General features: G+C 41.7%; 1 protein-coding gene across 1 annotated transcript; it reads left to right on the forward strand.

The window, feature by feature from the left end:
- The first annotated feature begins 15005 nt into the window (after window positions 1–15005).
- LOC126989293 (uncharacterized) lies at window positions 15006–18319 on the forward strand. The gene is made up of 2 exons (XM_050847931.1): window positions 15006–17480; window positions 17653–18319. Exons 1-2 carry the CDS (start codon window positions 15392–15394, stop codon window positions 17877–17879), a joined length of 2316 nt encoding a protein of 771 aa, XP_050703888.1. The 5' UTR covers window positions 15006–15391; the 3' UTR covers window positions 17880–18319.
- Window positions 18320–22618: the final 4299 nt, after the last annotated feature.

A 22618-nucleotide genomic window follows, 5' to 3' on the forward strand; every position in this document is an offset into this window, starting at 1 on the left:
AGGTCGTGTCAGATAGAGCTGTTGAAACTGGTTCACAGCCAGAAACGGAAGCTATGGAGGAGGAAAGTATGTGCCCTACCAAGAAGATTGCAGTTGTGGATGGAATGGTGCTTGTGCACAAGATGACTAAGAAACCCTCAACAGTCATCACTGTTAGAGACCTGAGCCTCAGTTTCTATGAAAGGCTGATGACAGTAAATTGCGTGGTGATAATTAGAGGGGATGGGCGATCATAATAATGTGGAGGGGGCTAATGGGAGAAGGTGGAATTGATAATTAGGTCATGTTCGGTATCGAATAAGGGTTAAATGGGGGCAGTAAATTGCTTGGTGATAATTAAAGGGGGCGGAGGTTAACGGTAATTGGGGGGGGCTAATGGGAGTAGGTGAAATTCGAAAATAGGTCATGTGATGTGTCGAATGCTGGGTAAATGGGGTCAGTAAATTGCGTGGTGGTAATCAGAGGTGGCGGGGTTTAGGGTAAGGGGGGGGGGGCTATTTGGAGTAGGTGGAATTGGTAATTAGGTCTTGTTCGGTGTCGAATAGGGAGTAAATGGGGTCAGTAAATTGCGTGGTGATAATTAAAGGGGGCGGGGGTGAAAAGTAATGGGGGGGGGCTAATGGGAGTAGGTGGAATTCGAAAATAGGTCATGTATGGTGTCGAATAGGGAATAAATCGGATCAGTAATTTGCGTGGTGATAATTAAAGGGGGATGAGGCTGATCGTAAGGTGCGGGGATAATGGGAGTACGTGGAATATGGAAATGGCTTCATTTAATTTTTTTATATAAAAATAGCCTAATAAATACATCGTAAAGTAACAATAACTCCATTAGCGTTCATCGTAAAGAAATTCTGAAAGTACCATTCGATTAGGCGGACGTTTCTGCATGGGGTAGGTGCCCATTTCAAAGTTCATACTAAAAACTAAGCGATAAAATTAATCTTTTCTTGTTTTTCGCGAAGGGGACCATACCCCCAAACACCGCTAATTTTGCCTGGGGCGTTGATTTCAGGCCATGAACGGCTTCCTCATCCTTTTCTACATAAGATGAAATGCCTCTGGAAAATAGAAAGAGGAATAAAAACGGTTTTTTCTGTAAATCAAAAAAATCCCCGAACATTCCTGATAGTTATATGCAAATATATCCGTTAGCTTTTATCTTAAGGCAATTCTGAGTGTACCATTTGATTCGTCGGAGTTTTCTTCATCGATTAGGTACCCTTTGCAAAGTTCAGATTAAAAACTGAGCGAGAAATATCACATTTTCCATACACGTCGACACAACACCCATACTTATGAATTTCTTTTCCATTAGCCTAACCTAACTCGATTTCACGAGTTAGGTTAGAGAAAGAAAACAGCAATTCATAAGATTGGGTGTTGAGGGAAGGGTCAAAAGAATAAGAGGAAGAAGACCTTGCTCCGCGATGCAGTGGTTACCGTGCATAGTTCCGTTATAAGGCCTCAAGAAGAGAAAGAAGATCTAGATGCTAGAATTCGGAAATAGGTCATATGGGGTGTTGAGTAGGGGGTTAATGGGGTCAGTAAAATGTTTTGTGATAATTAGATAGGGCAGGGGCTCATGATAATGTGGGGGGGGCTAATGAGAGTAATTGGAATTCGTAGTTAGGTCATGTTCGGTATCGAATAAGGGGTAAATGGGGTCAGTAAACTGCGTGGTGATAATTAAAGGGGGCGGGGGTTAACGGTAATTGGGGGGGCTAATGGGAGTAGGTGAAACACGAAAATAGGTCATGTGAGGTGTCGAATACTGGTAAAAAAATTTTTTTTTTTTTTTTTTTTTACGTCACGGCCTATAGCGCCGGTAGGCTTTTTTTCCGGTGGGGCCTGATGATCGGCCCAAGGCTTCTTCCCGGTGGGTCCTGATGGTCGGCCCAGCCCGTTCTGGCGCAGGCGAGTGTTTATAGTGGCGCCATCTTGCATTGGCTCATGCTGCCCTCCCGGAGCTCATCTTTAATCCTAGAATCTAGAGTCCGGGTTGATAGGTGGTCTTCTGGACAGCATGTGGGTAGTTTTAAGCCACTCGGCGGCGGCTGAAAAATCCCAGCTTGGTGGCACCGGGCGGGGATTGAACTCGCGTCCTCCTGAACGCGGTGGTGTTATTCTGTCGATTCAGCCACCGCCTCCCCTTAAAATGGGGTCAGCAAATTGCGTGGTGATAATCAGAGGGGGTGGGGGGTTCGGGTAAGGGGGGGGGGCTATTGGGAGTAGGTGGAATTCGTAATTAGGTCATGTTCGGTGTCGAATAGGGAGTAAATGGGGTCAGTAAATTTCGTGGTGATAATTAAAGGGGGCGGTGGTGAAAAGTAATGGGGGGGGGCTAATGGGAATAGCTGGAACTCGAAAATAGGTCATGTCAGGTGTCGAATAGGCAATAAATCTGGTCAGTAATTTACGTGGTGATAATTAAAGGGGGATGAGGTTGACGGTAATGGGGGCGGGGGGCTAATGGGAGTAGGTGGAATACGGAAATGACTAATAAAATACATCGTAAAATGACAATAACTCCATTAGCGTTCATCGTAAAGCAATTCTGAAAGTACCGTTCGATTCGGCGGACGTTTCTGCATGGGGTAGGTGCCATTTCAAAGTTCATACTAAAAACTAAGCGATAAAATTCATCTTTTCGTGTTTTTCGGAAAGGGGACCATACCCCCAAACACCGTTAATTTTGCCTGGGGCGTTGATTTCAGGCCATGAACGGCTTCCTCATCTTTTTCTACATAAGATGAAATGCCTCTGGGAAATAGAATAAGGAATAAAAGCAGTTTTTTTCTGTAAAACAAAAAAATCCCGAACATTCCTGTTAGTTATATGCAAATATATCCGTTAGTTTTTATCTTAAAGCAATTCTGAGTGTACCATTCGATTCGTCGGAGTTTTCAGCATCGAGTACGTACGCTTTGCAAAGTTCAGAGTAAAAACTAAGCGAGAAATATCACATTTTCCATACACGTCGACACAACACCCATACTTATGGATTGCTGTTCCATTAGCCTAACCTAACTCGATTTCACGAGTTACGTTAGAGTAAGAAAACAGCAATTCATAAGATTGGGTGTTGTGTGATGGGTCAAAAGAAGAAGAAGAAGAAGACCTTGCTCCGCGATGCAGTGGTTACCGTGCATAGCTCCGTTATAAGGACTCAATAAGAGAAAGAATATCTAGATGTTACAATTTGGAAATAGGTCATATGGGGTGTCGAGTAGAGGGTCAATGGGGTCAGCAAATTGCGTGGTGATAATGAGATAGGGCGGGGGTTCATAATAATGTGGGGGTGTGCTAATGGGAGTAATTGGAATTCGTAATTAGGTCATGCTCGGTATCGAATAAAGGGTGAATGGGGTCAGTAAATTGAGTGGTGATAATTAAAGGGGGCGGGGGTTAACGGTAATTGGGGGGGTGCAGATGGGAGTAAGTAAAACTCAAAAATAGGCCATGTGAGGTGTCGAATACTGGGTAAATGGGGTCAGTAAAATGTGGGGTGATGATCAGAGAGGGCCGTGGGCTAAGATAAGGGGAGGGGGCTATTGGGAGAAGGTGGAATTCGTAATTAGTTCATGTTCGGTGTCGAATAGGGAGTAAATGGGGTCACGAAATTGCGTGGTGATAATTAAAGGGGTGGAGATGAGAAGTAATGGGGGGGGGGGGCTAATGGAAATAGGTGTAATTCGAGAATAGGTCATCTCAGGTGTCGAATAGTGAATAAATCGGGTCAGTAATTTGCGTGGTGATAATTAAGGTGGGATGAGGTTGATGGTAATGGGGAGGGGGGGGAGTTATTGGGAGTAGGTGGAATACGGAAATGGCTTCATTTTATTTTTTTTAAATAAAAAGAGCCTAATAAAATACATCGTAAAATGACAATAACTTCATTAGCGTTCATCGTAAAGCAATTCTGAAAGTACCATTCGATTCGGCAGACGTTTCTGCATGGGGTAGGTGCCCTATTCAAGATTCATACTAAAACCTAAGCGATAAAATTCATCTTTTCTTGTTTTTCGCATAGGGGACCATACCCCCAAACACCGTTAATTTTGCCTGGGGCGTTGATTTCAGGCCATGAACGGCTTCCTCATCCTTTTCTACATAAGATGAAATGCCTCTGGGAAATAGAAAAAGGAATAAAAGCGGTTTTTTCTGATAATCAAAAAAATCCCCGAATATTCCTAATAGTTATATGCAAATATATCCGTTAGTTTTTATCTTAGAGCAATTCTGAGTGTACCATTGGATTCGTCGGAGTTTTCTGCATCGATTAGGTACCCTTTGCAAAGTTCAGAGTAAAAACTAAGCGAGAAATATCACTTTTTCCATACACGTCGACACAACACCGATACTTATGGATTGCTGTTCCATTAGCCTAACCTAACTCGATTTCACGAGTTAGGTTAGAGTAACAAAACAGCAATTCATAAGATTGGGTGTTGTTTCATGGGTCAAAAGAAGAAGAGGAAGAAGACCTTGTTCCGCGATGCAGTGGTTACCCTGCATAGCTCCACTATAAGGACTCAAGAGGAGGAAGAAGATCTAGACACTAACATTCGGAAATAGGTCATATGGGGTGTCGAGTAGGGGGTTAATGGGGTCAGTAAATTGCGTGGTGATAATTAGAGGGGATGGGGATTCATAATAATGTGGATGGGCTAATGGGAGTAGGTGGAAATCGTAATTAGGTTATGTTCGGTATCGAATGAGGGGTAAATGGGGTCAGTAAATTACTTGGTGATAATTAAAGGGGGCGGGGGTTAATGGTAATTGGGGGGGCCTAATGGGAGTAGGTGAAACTCGAAAATAGGTCATGTGAGGTGTCGAATGCTGGGTAAATGGGGTCAGTAAATTGCGTGGTGATAATCAGAGGTGGCGGGGTTAAGGGTAAGGGGGGGGGTTATTTGGAGTAGGTGGAATTGGTAATTAGGTCATGTTCGGTATCGAATAAGGGGTAAATGGGGTCAGTAAATTGCGAGGTGATAATTAAAGGGGCGGTGGTGAAAAGTAATGGTGGGGGCTAATGGGAATAGGTGGAATTCGAAAAAAGGTCATGTCAGGTGTCGAATAGGGAATAAATCTGGTCAGTAATTTGCATGGTGATAATTAAAGGGGGATGAGGTTGATGAAAATGGAGGGGGTGCTAATGGGAGTAGGTGGAATACGGAAATGGCTTCATTTTATTTTATTTTTATAAAAATACCTCATGATATACATCGTAAAATGACAATAACTCCATTACCGTTCTTCGTAAAGCAATTCTGAAAGTACCATTTTAATCGGCGGACGTTTATGCATGGGGTAGGTGCCCATTTCAAAGTTCATACTAAAAACTAAGCGATAAAATTCATCTTTTCTTGTTTTTCGCAAAGGGGACCATACCCCCAAACACAGTTAATTTTTCCTGGGGCGTTGATATCAGGCCATGAACTGCTTCCTCATCCTTTTCTACATAAGACAAAATGCCTCTGGGAAATAGAAAAAGGAATAAAAGTTGTTTTTTTTTCTGTAAATGTAAAAAAATCCCCGAACCTTCCTGATAGTTAAACGCAAATATACCCGTTAGTTTTTATCTTAGAGCAATTCTAAGTGTACCATTCGATTCGTCGGACTTTTCTTCATCAATTAGGTACACTTTGCAAAGTTCAGAGTAAAAACTAAGCGAGAAATATCCCATTTTCCATACATGTCGACACAACACCCATACTTATAAATTTCTGTTCCATTAGCCTAGCCTAGCTCGATTTCACGAGCTAGGTTAGAGTAAAAAAACAGCAATTCATAAGATTGGGTGTTGTTTGATGGGTCAAAAGAAGAAGAGGAAGAAGACCTTGTTCCGCGATGCAGTGGTTACCGTGCATAGCTCCGTTATAAGGACTCAAAAGGTGGAAGAAGATCTAAATGCTAGAATTCGGAAATAGGTCATATGGGGTGTCGAGTAGGGGGTTAATAGGGTCAGTAAATTGCGTGGTGATAATTAGAGGGGATAGGGGTTCATGATAATGTGGGGGGGGGCTAATGTGAGTAGGTGGAATTCGTAATTAGGTCATGATCGTTATCGAATAAAGGGTAAATGGGGTCAGTAAATTGCGTTGTGATAATTAAAGGGGGCGGGGGTTAACGGTAATTGGGGGGGTGCTAATGGGAGTAAGTAAAACTCAAAAATAGGTCATGTGAGGTGTCGAATACTGGGTAAATGGGGTCAGTAAAATGTGGGGTGATGATCAGTGGGGGCGGGGGGTTAAGATAAGGGGAGGGGGCTATTGGGAGTAGGTTCATGATAATGTGTGGGGGGGCTAATAGGAGTAGGTGGAATTCGTAATTAGGTCATGCTCGGTATCGAATAAGGGGTAAATTAGGTCAGTAGATTGCATGGTGATATTTAAAGGGGGCGAAGGTTAACGGTAATGGGGGGGGCTAATGGGAGTAGGTAAAACTCGAAAATAGGTCATGTGAGGTGTCGAATACTGGTTAAATGGAGTCAGTAAATTGCATGGTGATGATCAGAGGGGGCGAAGGGTTAGGGGAAAGGGGGAGGGGGCTATTTGGAGTAGGTGGAATTCGTAGTTATGTCATGTTCGCTGTCGAATAGGGATTAAATAGGGTCAGTAAATTGCGTGGTGATAATTAAAGGGGGTGGGAAAGAAAGGTAATTTGGGGACTAAAGGGAATAGTGGAATTCGAAAATAGGTCATGTCAGGTGTTGAATAGGGATTAAATCGGGTCAGTAGTTTACGTGGTGTTAATTAAAGGGGGATGAGGTTGATGGTAAGGGGGGGGGGGATTAATGGGAGTAGGTGGAATACGGAAATGACTTCATTTTATATTTTTATATAAATATAGCCTAATAAAATACTTCGTAAAATGACAATAACTCCATTAGTGTTCATCGTAAGGCAATTCTGAAAGTACCGTTCGATTCGGCGGACGTTTCTGCATGGGGTGGGTGCTCATTTCAAAGTTCATACTAAAAACTAAGCGATAAAACTCATCTTTTCTTGTTTTTCGCAGAGGGGACCACACCCCCAAACACCGTTAATTTTGCCTGGGGCGTTGATTTCAGGCCATGAACGGCTTCCTCATCCTTTTCTACATAAGATGAAATGCCTCTGGGAAATAGAATAATGAATAAAAGCAGTTTTTTTCTGTAAAACAAAAAAATCCCCGAACATTCCTGATAGATCTATGCAAATATATCCGTTAGTTTTTATCTTAAAGCAATTCTGAGTGTACCATTCGATTCGTCGGAGTTTTCAGCATCGATTACGTACGCTTTGCAAAGTTCAGAGTAAAATCTAAGCGAGAAATATCACATTTTATATTCATGTCGACACAACACCCATACTTATGGATTGCTGTTCCATTAGCCTAACCAAACTCGATTTCACGAGTTACGTTAGAATAAGAAAATAAGATTGGGTGTTGTGTGATGGGTCAAAAGAAGAAAAGGAAGAAGACCTTGCTCCGCGATGCAATGGTTACCGTGCATAGCTCCGTTATAAGGCCTCAAAAAGAGAATAAATATCTAGATGCTACAATTAGGAAATAGGTCATATCGGGTGTCGAGTAGAGGGTTAATGGGGTCAGTAAATTGCGTGGTGATAATGAGATAGGGCGGGGGTTCATGATAATGTGGGGGGGGCTAATGGGAGTAATTGGAATTCGTAATTAGGTCATGCTCGGTATCGAATAAAGGGTAAATTGGGTCAGTAAATTGAGTGGTGATAATTAAAGGGGGCGGGGGTTAACGGTAATTGGGGGGGTGCTAATGGGAGTAAGTAAAACTCAAAAATAGGTCAAGTGAGGTGTCGAATACTGGGTAAATGGGGTCAGTAAAATGTGGGGTGATGATCAGTGGGGGCGGGGGTTAAGATAAGGGGAGGGGGCTATTGGGAGTAGGTGGAATTCGTAATTAGTTCATGTTCGGTGTCGAATAGGGAGTAAATGGGGTCAGTAAATTGCGTGGTGATAATTAAAAGGGGTGGAGATGAAAAGTAATGGGGGGGCTAATGGAAATAGGTGTAATTCGAGAATAGGTCATCTCAGGTGTCGAATAGGGAATAAATCGGGTCAGTAATTTGCGTGGTGATAATTTAGGTGGGAAGAGGTTGATAGTAATGGGGGGGGGGGGGGGGGTAATGGGAGTAGAAGGAATACGGAAATGGCTTCATTTTATTTTTTTATATAAAAATAGCCTAATAAAATACATAGTAAAATGAAAATAACTCCATTACCGTTCATCGTAAAGCAATTCTGAAAGTACCATGCGATTCGGCGGACGGTTCTGCATGGTGTAGGTGCCCAATTCAAGGTTCATACTAAAAACTAAGCGATAAAATTCATCTTTTCTTGTTTTTCGCAAAGGGGACCATACCCCCAAACACCGTAAATTTTGCCTGGGGCGTTGATATCAGGCCATGAACGGCGTCCTCATTTTTTTCTACATAAGATGTAATGCCTCTGGGAAATAGAAAAAGGAATAAAAGCGGTTTTTTTCTGTAAATCAAAAAAATCCCCGAATATTCCTGATAGTTATATGCAAATATACCCGTTAGTTTTTATCTTAGAGCAATTCTGAGTGTTCCATTCGATTCGTCGGAGTTTTCTGCATCGATTAGGTACGCTTTGCAAAGTTCAGAGTAAAAACTAAGCGAGAAATATCACATTTTCCATACACGTCGACACAACACCCATACTTATGAATTGCTGCTCCATTAGTCTAACCTAACTCGATTTCACGCATTAGGCTAGAGTAAGAAAACAGCAATTCATAAGATTGGGTGTTGTGGGATGGGTCAAAAGAAGAAGAGGAAGAAGACCTTGCTCCGCAATGCAGTGGTTACTGTGCATAACTCCGTTATAAGGACTCAAGAAGAGGAAGAAGGTCTAGATTTTAGAATTCGGAAATAGGTCATATGGGGTGTCGAGTAGGGGGTTAATGGGGTCAGTAAATTACGTGGTGATAATTAGAGGGGGCGGAGTTTCATTATAATGTGGCGGGGGTTAATGGGAGTAATTGGAATTCGTAGTTAGGTCATGTTCGGAATCGAAAAAGGGGTAAATGGGGTCAGTAAATTGCGTGGTGTTAATTAAATGGGGCGGGGGTTAACGTTAATTGGAAGGGGACTAATGGGTGTAAGTGAAACTCGAAAATAGGTCATGTGAGGTGTCGAATACTGGTTAAATGGGGTCAGTAAATTGCGTGGTGATAATCAGAGGGGGCGGGAGGTTAGGGTAAGGAGGGGGTGCTATTGGGAGTAGGTGGAATTCGTAATTAGGTCATGTTCGGTGTCGAATAGTGAGTAAATGTAGTCAGTAAATTGCGTGGTGATAATTAAAGGGGGCAAGGGGTGAAAAGTAATTGGGGGGGCTAATGGGAATAGGTGGAGTTCGAAAATAGGTCATGTCAGGTGTCGAATACGGATTAAATCTCGTCAGTAATTTACGTGGTGATAAGTAAGGGGGTGATGAGGTTGATGGTAATGGGGGGGCGGCTAATGGGAGTAGGTGGAATACGGAAATGGCTTCATTTTATTTTTTTATATAAAAATAGCCTAGTTAAATTCATCGTAAAATGACAATAACTCCATTAGCGTTCATCGTAAAGCTATTCTGAAAGTACCATTTGATTCGGCAGACGTTTCTGCATGGGGTAGGTGCCCATTTCAAAGTTCATACTGAAAACTAAGCGATAAAATTCATCTTTTCCTGTTCTTCGCAAAGGGGACCATACCCCCAAACACCGTTAATTTTGCCTGGGGCGTTGATTTCAGGCCATGAACGGCTTCCTCATCCTTTTCTACATAAGATGAAATGCCTCTGGGAAATAGAAAAAGGAATAAAAGCGGTTTTTTTTCTGTAAATCAAAAAAATCCCCGAATATTCCTGATAGTTATATGCAAATATACCCGTTAGTTTTTATCTTAGAGCAATTCTGAATGTTCCATTCGATTCGTCGGAGTTTTCTGCATCGATTAGGTACGCTTTGCAAAGTTCAGAGTAAAAACTAAGCGAGAAATATCACATTTTCCATACACGTCGTCACAACACCCATACTTATGAATTGCTGTTCCATTAGCCTAACCTAACTCGATTTCACGAGTTACGTTAGAGTAAGAAAACAGCAGTTCATAAGATTGGGTGTTGAGCGAAGGGTCAAAAGAAGAAGAGGAAGAAGACCTTGCTCCGCGATCCAGTGGTTACCGTGCATAGGTCCGTTATAAGGCCTCAAGAAGAGAAAGAAGATATAGATGCTTGAATTCGGAAAGAGGTCATATGGGATGTTGAGTAGGGGGTTAATGGGGTCAGTAAAATGTTTGGTGATAATTAGATAGGGCGGGGGCTCATGATAATGTGGGGGGGGCTAATGGGAGTAATTGGAATTCGTAATTAGGTCATGTTCGGTATCGAATAAGGGGTAAATGGGGTCAGTAAATTGCGTGGTGATAATTAAATGGGGCGGGGGTTAACGGTAATTGGGGGGGCTAATGGAAGTAGGTGAAACACGAAAATAGGTCATGTGAGGTGTCGAATACTGGTTAAATGGGGTTAGCAAATTGCGTGGTGATAATCAGAGGGGGCGGGGGGTTAGGGTAAGGGGGGGGCTATTGGGAGCAAGTGGAATTCGTAATTAGGTCATGTTCGGTGTCGAATAGGGAGTAAATGGGGTAAGTAAATTTCGTGGTGATAATTAAAGGGGGCGGTGTTGAAAAGTAATGAGGGGGGGCTAATGGGAATAGGTGGAATTCGAAAATAGGTCATGTCAGGCGTCGAATAGGGAATAAATCGGGTCAGTAGTTTGCGTGGTGATAATTAAAGGGGGATGAGGTTGATCGTAATGTGGGGGGCTAATGGGAGTAGGTGGAATATGGAAATGGCTTTATTTTATTTTATTTTTATTAAATTTCCTAATAATATACATCGTAAAATGACAATAACTCCATTACCGTTCATCGTAAAGCAATTCTGAAAGTACCATTCGATTCGGCGGACGTTTCTGCATGGGGTAGGTGCCCATTTCAAAGTTCATACTAAAAACTAAGCGATAAAATTCATCTTTTCCCCTAAAAGCAGTTCTGAGTTTACCATTCGATTCGTCGGAGTTTTCTGCATCGATTAGGTACCCTTTGCAAAGTTCAGAGTAAAAACTAAGCGAGAAATATCACTTTTCCCATACATGTCGACACAACACCCAACCTTATGAATTGCTGTTCCATTAGTCTAACCTAACTCGATTTCACGAGTTAGGTAAGTTAGGGGGGGGGGGGCTAATGGGAGTACGTGGAATACGGAAATGGCTTCATTTTATTTTTTTTATATAAAAATAGCCTAATAAAATACATCGTAAAATGACAATAACTCCATTACCGTTCTTCGTAAAGCAATTTTGAAAGTACTATTTTAATTGGCGGACGTTTCTGCATGGGGTAGGTGCCCATTTCAAAGTTCATACTAAAAACTAAGCGAAAAAATTCATCTTTTCTTGTTTTTTGCAAAGGGGACCACACCCCCAAACACCGTTAATTTTGCCTGGGGCGTTGATATCAGGCCATGAACTGCTTCCTCATCCTTTTCTACATAAGATGAAATGCCTCTGGGAAATAGAAAAAAGAATAAAAGCGTTTTTTTTTCTGTAAATCAAAAAAATCCCCGAACATTCCTAATAGTTACAGGAAAATATACCCGTTAGTTTTTTATCTTAGAGCCATTCTGAGTGTACCATTCGATTCGTCTGATTTTTCAGCATCGATTAGGTACCCTTTCCAAAGTTCAGAGCGAGAAATATCACATTTTCCATACACGTCGACACAACACCCATACTTATAAATTGCTGTTCCTTTAGTCTAACCTAGCTCGATTTCACGAGTTAGGTTAGAGTAAGAAAACAGCAATTCATAAGATTGGGTGTAGTGGGATGGGTCAAAAGAAGAAGAGGAAGAAGACCTTGCCTCGCAATGCAATGGTTACTGTGCATAGCTCCGTTATAAGGCCTCAAGAAGAGGAAGAAGGTCTAGATTTTAGAATTCGGAAAGGTCATATGGGGTGTCGAGTAGGGGGTTAATGGGGTCAGTAAATTGCGTGGCGATAATTAGAGGGGGCGGGAGTTCATGATAATGTGGGGGGGGCTAATGAGAGTAATTGGAATTCGTAATTAGGTCATTTTCGGTATCGAAAAAAGGGTAAATGGGGTCAGTGAATTGCGTGGTGATAATTAAAGGGGGCGGGGGTTAACGGTAATTGGGGGGGGGCTAATGGGAGTAGGTGGAACTCGAAAATAGGTCATGTGAGTTGTCGAATACTGGTTAAATGGGGTCAATAAATTGTGTGGCGATAATTGGGAGTACTCGGAACTCGTAATTAGGTCATGTTCGGTGTCGAATAGTGAGTAAATGGGGTCAGTAAATTGCGTGGTGATAATTAAAGGTGGCGGAGGTGAAAAGTAATGGGAGGGGGCTAATTGGAATAGGTGGAATTCGAAAATAGATCATGTCAGGTGTCGAATAGGGAATAAATCGGGTCAGTAATTTGCGTTGTGATAATTAAAGGGGGATAAGGTTGATGGTCATGGGGGGGGAGGGTATATGGGAGTAGGTGGAATACGGAAATGACTTTTTTTTTTTTTTAAATAACCTAATAAAATACATCGTAAAATGACAATAACTCCATTAGTGTTCATCGTAAAGCAATTCTGAAAGTACCGTTCGATTCGGCGGACGTTTCTGCATCGATTAAGTATCCTTTCCAAAGTTCAGAGTAAAAACTAAGCGATAAATTTTACATTTTCCATACACGTCGACATAACACCCATACTTACAAATTTCTGTTCCTTTAGCCTAACCTAACTCGATTTCACGAGTTAGGTTAGAGTAAGAAAACAGCAATTCATAAGATTGGGTGTTGTGTGATGGGTCAAAAAAGGAAGAGGAAGAAGACCTTGCTTCGCGATGCAGTGGTTACTGTGCATAGCTCCGTTATAAGGCCTCAAGAAGAGGAAGAAAGTCTAGATTTTAGAATTAGGAAAGGTCATATGGGGTGTCGAGTAGGGGGTTAATGGGGTCAGTAAATTGCGTGGTTATAATTAGAGGGGGCGGGGGTTCTTGATAATGTGGGGTGAGTAATGGAAGTAATTGGAATTCGTAATAAGGTCATGTTCGGTATCGAATAAGGGGTAAATGGGGTCATGTAGAGTGCGTGGTGATAATTAAAGGGGGCGGGGGTAAAAAGTAATTTGGAGGCCAATGGGAGTAGGTGAAACTCGATAATAGGTCATGTGAGGTGTCGAATACTGGGTAAATGGGGTCAGTAAATTGTGTGGTGATGATCAGAAGGGGATGGGGGTTAGGGTAGGGGGGGGTCTATGGGGAGTAGGTGGAATTCGTAATTAGGTCATGTTCGGTGTCGAATAGGGAGTAAATGGGTGTCAGTACATTGCGTGGTGATAGTTAAAAGGGGCGGTGGTGAAAAGTAATGGGGGGGGTGCTAATGGGAGTAGGTGGAATACGGAAATGGCTTCATTTTTTTTTTTATATAAAAATAGCCTATTGAAATGCATCGTAAAATGACAATAATTCCATTAGCGTTCATCGTAAAGCAATTCTGAAAGTACCATTCGATTTGGCGGACGTTTCTGCATGGGGTAGGTGCCCATTTCAAAGTTCATACTAAAAACTAAGGGATAAAATTCATTTTTTCTTGTTTTTCGAGGAGATGACCATACCCCCAAACACCGTTGATTTTGCCTGGGGCGTTGATTTCAGGCCATGAACTGCTTCCTCATCCTTTTCTTCATAAGATGAAATGCCTCTGGGAAATAGAAAAAGGAATAAAAGCGGTTTTTTTTCTGTAAACCAAAAAAATCCCCGAACATTCCTGATAGTTATATGGAAATATATCCGTTAGTTTTTATCTAAAAGCAATTCTGAGTGTACCATTCGATTCGTCGGAGTTTTCTGCATCGATTAGGTACCGTTGGCAAAGTTCAGAGTAAAAACTAAGCGAAAAATATCACATTTTCCATACATGTCGACACAAAACCCAACCTTATGAATTGCTGTTCCCTTACCTTAACATAACTCGATTTCACGAGTTAGGTTAGAGTAAGAAAAATGCAATTCATAAGATTGGGTGTTGTGTGATGGGTCAAAAGAAGAAGACGAAGAAGACCTTGCTCCGCGAAGCAGTGGTTACTGTGCATAGCTCCGTTATAAGGCCTCAAGAAGAGGAAGAAGATCTACATACTAGAATTCGGAAATAGGTCATATGGGGTGTCTAGTAGGGGGTTAATGGGGTCAGTAAATTGCGTGGTGATGATTAGAGTGGGCGGGGGTTCATGATAATTTCGGGGGGGCTTATCGGAGAAGTAGTCCAGTTTGCTATGTCGTAGATACCACGTTCGTTTTAAATTTTTGGGGATTAGTTAAACTATACATTTTTTGAAAGTTTAGAACCAGAGGAATCCCAAAAGCAATCTTTCCATTTTTTTTAAATCGCTATGGTGGTCAAAATGGACGTCAAACTGGTCACTCCGATTCCTAGTATTTTTGGCAGGATCTCGAATGCTGCATCAGCTATGGTTCCAATGCCAGCAATGAATGCAAACCTTTAAGCATCCATGGAAGCAGTAAAGTCATCTCCAATGGCCTGAGAGAAAAAAAAAGACTCTAAATATGCCTACAATATCTGATAATTATGTAAAAAAATGTAATTTTCTTGCTTAATGAGTACCAGTTTCCATGCGGTTCACAATTATAATGTTAGATAAGGCAGGTTTTAACACACAACACATGAAAGTTTTTTTTTACATGGCTGTTGTGATCCCAAGACATCTCATATATCAAGGAGTGAAGCCTCAAGTGACTGGGCCTTGCCAGAAGTTTAGTTACTACAAGCCAGATGATACTGAAGCAAGCCAATTAAAAGATCAGTTCAGTTTAGTCCTTATGCCTTCAGGTTGGCAATTAGTGATGGACAAAGTTATGCCACGACTTGGTGAGCTTCATGCAGTGATGGCTGCCTTGAGAGCCCTTGGCGCATCAATTGAAAACTCTGGAATAGATGATGCTTGGGGAGAGGCCGATCTCTATGGATCTGCAACCACTAGACAGATTCTAAAATGCACTCATTACAAGCGCTCACTACGTGCACACATCTACTCTTACACGGCACTTTATGAATTGGCACTAGAGCAATTCTTGATGGATAACCCTGAACTGAAAGGAGTGTGTGTTGAATCAGTTGCTCCAGTGGAGAATGTACTTCGGAATAAAGACACCTCTTCTGAATCTGTGAAGCAAGCCAATGACAAACTTTTGCAGGCTTTGACACAGAAAGACATTGTTAAAGGCTTCAGGATTGGGAAGCAGAGAAGTCCAAAAATGCCATGTTCAAATCGTTGATGAATTACTTGCGACGAGTGGAGACCATTCTGTTCTTTGTAGCAGCATCCAGGAATGCTGATCTGAACCTGCATCTAGAAGCTGGTGAAGCATTGTGTAGGCTGTATTTTGCAATGGATAGAATCAAATACAGCCGCCTGTGGCCACGCTACATAGATGATATGCATCAGCTAAAGGTCAAACACCCAGACACGTGGAAAGAACTGGAGGAAGGCAACATATCTGTCACCAACAATGTTATACCCTTTGTGTCTGTTGGGGCTGATCATGCCTGTGAGCACCTGAATAAACTCATGAAGGTTCATGCTGGCCTTATTGGAATCTCCAATAATTCAAATGCACGACAGCGCTTCTTCATGGCAGCTCCTGAGCTGTCCAGCCTGGCAAAGAAATTCAAGGGCCAGTTCAACATAGAAGGAAACAATCAGGCAAAGCATCATGACCTCTCTCCAGCTATTGTCCAAAGAGAACATGCAGCAGTCAGTAAAATCAAAGATGCAATATTGACTCATGGGAACCCATTTGCCGTTGAGGGTAACAGACTGTACAATCTGATAACCCATGCATACATACCAGATGAGTATGTGCCACAAATACTGAACATGGATGATAATGGACAGAAGTTGTATGAGGAATATGTTGCTGACCGAATCAATGGAAACATCAGCCTATGGAATCCTTTAAAGAAACAGAACAATAAGATGTTTACATCTGGCAATTTGAAACAGATGGTCAAGATTCGAGACAAAACCATTGACATGAAAGAAACAAAAGACCTATATGGCAGACTTATGGTCTTGGCCAGATCAAACAGAGATGTAGATCAGAAAGAAGCCATTGGCAACTATGAACTCACCCTGACGCCAAGATCACTCTTTGCTCCAGATGGGGCAATTTTGCCATGCACTGACAAGTCAAAGCTCATCCATGCTCTAGAGAAGGTCGTGTCAGATAGAGCTGTTGAAACTGGTTCACAGCCAGAAACGGAAGCTATGGAGGAGGAAAGTATGTGCCCTACCAAGAAGATTGCAGTTGTGGATGGAATGGTGCTTGTGCACAAGATGACTAAGAAACCCTCAACAGTCATCACTGTTAGAGACCTGAGCCTCAGTTTCTATGAAAGGCTGATGACCCTTACACAGGAATTTGATGAAATCATTCTGGTTTTCGACACATACAAGTCAAATTCCCTGAAGAATGCAACAAGACAGAAGAGACTCCAAGGGAAGGATCCAGTTCAGTACCAAGTAAGAGATGAGACAAGCATCAAGCACATACCCATGAGTAGGTTCCTATCACATGACAAGACGAAGGCTGACCTGACAGAATACCTGGCAAGAAAGACACTTGATTACAGCAAAGACTCTTCCAAGCTGATCATCACTTCAGCATCTGGAGTAACCAGAAGTAACAAAGATGTTGGAATCTTTGATGACAATAACCACGAGGAAGCAGACACATTAATGATATGTCTAGCAGTATCTGCATCAAGAAGAAACCAAGGTGATATACAGCTGAGATTCTTCTCCCCTGACACTGATGTGTTTGTACTGGCAATTGCCAACTATGATTTGCTGCCTAAGTATACATCTATCTCAATGGTGTCTGGGATCCTACAGATCCAGCCTTTCTGGGATACTCTTGGTAACAAGAAGGCAAAGGCATTACCAGCTTTCCATGCCTTTTCTGGTGCAGACAATACAGGAAGATTTGCAGGAATAGGCAAGGCCACATGGCTGAAAATTTATCTATTAGCTGATGATGATATCATTGAAGCTCTGAGGATGCTAGGCAATGACAGTGAAGTTACAGAGAAATGGCAGAAGAGTTTGGCTAGATTTGTGTGTGCAGCTTATTCTCCAAAAGGAATCAACATCAGAAGTATTCCAGAGCTGAGATGGCACATGTTCTGCAAATACATGGCAGACAGTGACAAGCTTCCCCCAACAGTTGGTGCCCTCAAGCAACACATTCTGAGGGCCCATGCTCAGGCTCGTGTCTGGGACCAGGCAGCCATCCCACAACAAGAACTGTTGGATCCACTAGAGAATGGCTATTACAAAGATAACACAGGTATTTATTAATTTATTATTTATAGAAAAAAATCCTTTTAGAATACAATACATAGTTATCTCACAGCTACTTTACACTATTGTGCCTTTCAAGAGAGTTTATATACATTGTATATTATTATATTTACGGAACATGATAACAAGTATGATGTCATACTATTATATTTTGACAGGTATGATGAAACCCATTACCACAGAAGTTCCTCCTGCACCCGAGGCCATTATTGAGATGGTGAGATGTCACTGCAAGAGCGACTGTTCTTCACAGAGATGCTCCTGTCGATCAAAGAACTTGCGGTGCACTGATCTTTGTCTCTGTACTAACCAGTGTGAAAATGATGAAGATTCACAAGCTGATATTCATGGTTCAGATGACAGTGATAGTGATAATGATGAATGAGACTATACTTTCAGGAAAGACTACCTATACTGTTCCTATTTCAGACATTAAATTGTGTTTTACGAATGACACATTTATAAGCAAAGATTTACGTCGGTTACATGTTAAGATATCAATCGTTTGATGCTCAATTTTATAATTTTTCATACTGGATATACCATGTATACATTGCTTACATATTAAACAGGTAAATTTTGTCATTTCCATTGAATCTTGGTGCCTGATCATACAATGTAATGCTTCAAAGTGAAGATTTATAGGCCATGATTAGATAAAAACTTCATTTTTGACGCTCTTATTTAAAAATCCAAGATGGCTGCCACAGACCCCTGGGAAAAAATGGAAAGAATGTTTTTTGTATTCTATGCATCCTAAGGATTCCAAAAATGTATAGTTTAGCAAATCCCCCAAAATTAAAAACGAAAATACATAGTGAACTGGACTAAAGGTGAAATTCGTAATTAGGTCATGCTCGGTATCGAATAAGGGGTATATGAGGTCAGTAAATTGCGTGGTGATAATTAAAGGGGGCGGGGGTTATCAGTAATTGGGGGGGGGCTAATAGGAGTAGGTGAAACTCAAAAATAGGTTATGTGAGGTGTCGAATACTGGGTAAATGGGGTCAGTAAATTGTGTGGTGATGATCAGAGGGGGCGGGGGGTTAAGGTAAGGTTGGGGGGATATTTGGAGTAGGTGGAATTCGTAATTAGGTCATGTTCGGTGTCGAATAGGGAGTAAATGGGGTCAGTAAATTGCGTGGTGATAACTACAGGGGGCGGGGATGAAAAGTAATGGGGGGGGGGTTAATGGGAATAGGTGGAATTCGGGAATAGGTCATCTCAGGTGTCGAATATGGAATAGATCGGGTCAGTAATTTGCGTGGTGATAATTAAAGGGGGAGGAGGTTGATGGTAATGGGGGGGGGTCTAATGGGAGTAAGTGGAATACGGAAATGACTTTATTTTTTTTTTTATAAAAATAGCCTAATGAAATACATCTTAAAATGACATTAACTCCAATGGCGTTCATCGTAAAGCAATTCTGAAAGTACCATTCGATTCGGCGGACGTTACTGCATGGGGTAGGTGCCCATTTCAAAGTTCGTACTAAAATCTAAGCTATAAAACTCATCTCTTCTTGTTAGAAAAAGGAATAAAAGCGGTTTTTTTCTGCAAATCAAAAAAATCCCCGAACATTCCTGATAGTTATATGCAAATATACCCATTAGTTTTTATCTTAGAGCAATTCTGTGTGTACCATTCGATTCGTTGGAGTTTTCTGCATCGATTAGGTACCCGTTGCAAAGTTCAAAGTAAAAACTAAACGAGAAATATCACATTTTCCATACACGTCGACACAACACCCATACTTATGAATTGCTGTTCCATTAGTCTAGCCTAGCTCGATTTCACGAGTTAGGTTAGAGTAAGAAAACAGCAATTCATAAGATTGGGTGTTGAGTGATGGGTCAAAATAAGAAGAGGAAGAAGACCTTGCTCCGCGATGCAGTGGTTACCGTGCATAACTCCGTTATAAGTCCTCAAGAAGAGAAAAAAGATCTAGAAGCTAGAATTTGGAAATAGGTCATATGGGGTGTCGAAGAGGGAGTTAATGGGGTCAGTGAATTACGTGGCGATACTTAGAGGGGGCGCGAGTTCATGATAAGGGGGGGGGGGGCTAATGGGACTAGGTGGAATTCGTAATTAGGTCATGTTCTGTATCGAATACGGGATAAATGGGGTCAGTAAATTACGTGGTAATAATTAAAGAGGGCGGGGGTTAACGGTAATAGGGGGGAGCTAATGGGAGTAGGTGAAACTCGAAAAAAGGTCATGTGAGGTGTCGAATACTGAGTAAATGGGGTCAATAAATTGCGTGGTGATAATCAGAGGGGGCGGGGGGTTAGAGTAAGGGGGGGGGGCTACAGAGAGTAGATGGAATTCGTAATTAGGTCATGTTCGGTGTCGAATAGGGAGTAAATTGGGTCAGTAAATTGCATTGTGATAATTAAAGGGGCGGGGGTGAAAAGTAATGGGTGAGGGGGCTAATGGGAGAAGGTGAAATTCGGATATAGGTCATCTGAGGCGTCGAATAGGGAATAAATCGGGTCAGTAATTTGCGTGGTGATAATTAAAAGGGGATGAGGTTGATGGTAACGGAGGGGGTTAATGGGACTAGGTGGAATGCGGAAATGGCTTCATTTTTTTTTTTATATAAAAATAGCCTAATAAAATACATCGTAAAATGACAATAACTCCATTACAGTTCTTCGTAAAGCAATTCTGAAAGTACCGTTTGAATCGGCGGACGTTTCTGCATGGGGTAGGTGCCCATTTCAAAGTTCATACTAAAAACTAAGCGATAAAATTCAAATTTTCTTGTTTTTCGCAAGGAGGACCATACCCCCAAACACCGTTAATTTTGCCTGGGGCGTGGATTTCAGGCCATGAACGGCTTCCTCATCCTTTTCTACATAAGATGAAATGCCTTTGGGAAATAGAAAAAGGAATAAAAGCGTTTTTTTTCTGTAAATCAAAAAAATGCCCGAACATTCCTGATAGTTATATGCAAATATACTACACCCAAACTTATGAATTGCTGTTCCCTTACCCTAACCTAACTCAATTTCTCTACGGAAAGGTCTTTTTCCTCTTCCTCTTGTGGCCTCTCATCAACACCCCATCTTATGAAATGCTATTGAGTTTATGGTACCTTAACAAAACCTAACATGATTTCAACACCCTAATTTTCAACAGCACCGCATAAGTTCGGGTGTTGTTGAGAGTTGTTGTTGTTGTTCGGGTGTTGTTGAGAGGCCAAAAGAAGAGGAGGAAGAAGACCTTTCCATAGAGAAATCGAGCTAGGTTAGGGTAAGAAAACAGCAATTCATAAGATTGGGTGTTGTGTGATGGGTCACAAGAAGAAGAGGAAGAGACCTTGCTCCGCGATGCAGTGGATACCGTGCATGGCTCCGTTATAAGCCATCAAGAGGAGGAAGAAGATCTAGACGCTAGAATTCGGAAATAGCTCATATGGGGTGTTGAGTAGGGGGTTAATTGGATCAGTAAATTGCGTGGTGTTAATTAGAGGGGGCAGGGGTTAATGGTAATGGGGGGAGCTAATGGGAGTAGGTGGAATAAGGAATTAGGTAAAGTTCGGTGTCGAACAGGGAGTAAATGGGGTCAGTTAATTGCGTGGTGATAATTAAAGGGGGCGGGGGTTAATGGTGATTGGGAGGGAGCTAATGGAATGTAAGTAAAGCGATAAAAATCAGCTTTTCTTGTTTTTCGCAAAAGGGACCATACCCCCAACACCGTTAATTTTGCCCGGAGCGTTGATTTCAGTCCATGAACGGCTTCCTCATCCTTTACTACATAAGATGAAGAGCCTCTGGGAAATAGATACCTAAAAAAAAGGAGTAAAAGTGTTTTTTTTTCTGTAAATCAAAAAAATCCCCGAAGATTCGTGATAGTTATATGCAAATATATCGGTTATATTTTATCTTGGAGCAATTCTGAGTGTACCATTCGATTCGTCGGAGTTTTCTGCATCGATTAGGTACTCTTTGCAAAGTTCAGAGTAAAAACTATGCCAGAAATATCACAGTTTTCTATATCTAAAGCCTGATCTTGAGGTCACAATTTTTGCTCCCAGTTTCATTGTTTATTTTTTTCTATCGGGGTAACAAAAATATTAAAACTTATTATTCCGCTTGAAATCGTCAAATATTATGTGTAGAAGATGACGGCAAATCCAGTGTTGTCATCAGAATTGCTGTACGTTTAGAAATAAGGGACATATATGCATTTTTACCGTTGATTTGGGATAACACGAATGTTTACTTAATTCTGCACGAACAAGTATCACCTGATGCAAAATGTGACGAGGATATCAAAACTGGTCTTGGTTTTACTCTATAATGAATATTAAGAGCGTTATTCGCAGTTTTATATATCTAGATCCTGATCTTGACGTCACAGCTTTGCTCCCAGGTTCATTGTTTATTTCCTTACTATCGGGGTAGCAAAATATTTAAGACTTATTATTCCGCTTGAAATCGTCAAATATTATGTGTGAAAGATGACGACGAATCCAGTGGTGTCATCAGAATTGCTGTGCGTTTAGATATGAGGGACATATATCCATTTTTACCGTTGATTTGGGAAAGACACGAATGTTTGCTTAATTATGGACGAACGGCGGAGAGATGACTCGTGCATTATCAGGTAATGTGCCCAAATACTGACCACTGGGGGGCGTGGACTATTACAACACAATTTACAGGTGTGCCGGCAGGTGTGTGAGGTGCCAGGTCAAGCGTTAATTACCCCCTTAGGAGCTATTCTTAACACCCGCTTCCTTGGGGGCCATGGCGGGGCTGACCTGAGCCCAGCCCCGTCCAGACAGCTTTTTCTTACGTTGTGTCACTAATTATCGTTGCAAGAGACGCCACAACGCCCCACGCATTCGCTGTCGATGGGGAAAGGCTTGCCTACACTAGCGCTAGCGTAGATAATGTAATAATGCAGAAAACAAGGTAAAATATTCTCGGCGGGCAGTGTGACTTGTACCCCGTAACATATTTTTCGTTTTCACGGCTAAAATACATCTTTTCTGCACTCGTCTCATGTATCCACGTGTGCACGGGCGTGGAAGGCTGTCGTGGGCTTATGGGCGTGATCGTAAGTAGCTTTGTTTGTGAGAAAATAAGGATATATTTTTTTCGTGGCGGGCTTGGG

This window comes from Eriocheir sinensis, unplaced genomic scaffold (assembly GCF_024679095.1).
Source record: "Eriocheir sinensis breed Jianghai 21 unplaced genomic scaffold, ASM2467909v1 Scaffold1127, whole genome shotgun sequence".
Taxonomy (NCBI): Eukaryota; Metazoa; Arthropoda; class Malacostraca; order Decapoda; family Varunidae; genus Eriocheir; species Eriocheir sinensis.

Bases quoted from the DNA above. Each gene is read 5' to 3' on its own strand.
- LOC126989293 (XM_050847931.1), top strand. From the start codon at position 15,392: ATGTTCAAATCGTTGATGAATTACTTGCGACGAGTGGAGACCATTCTG. The intron at 17,481-17,652 runs GTATTTATTAAT...ATATTTTGACAG, and splicing joins CTATTACAAAGATAACACAG to GTATGATGAAACCCATTACC.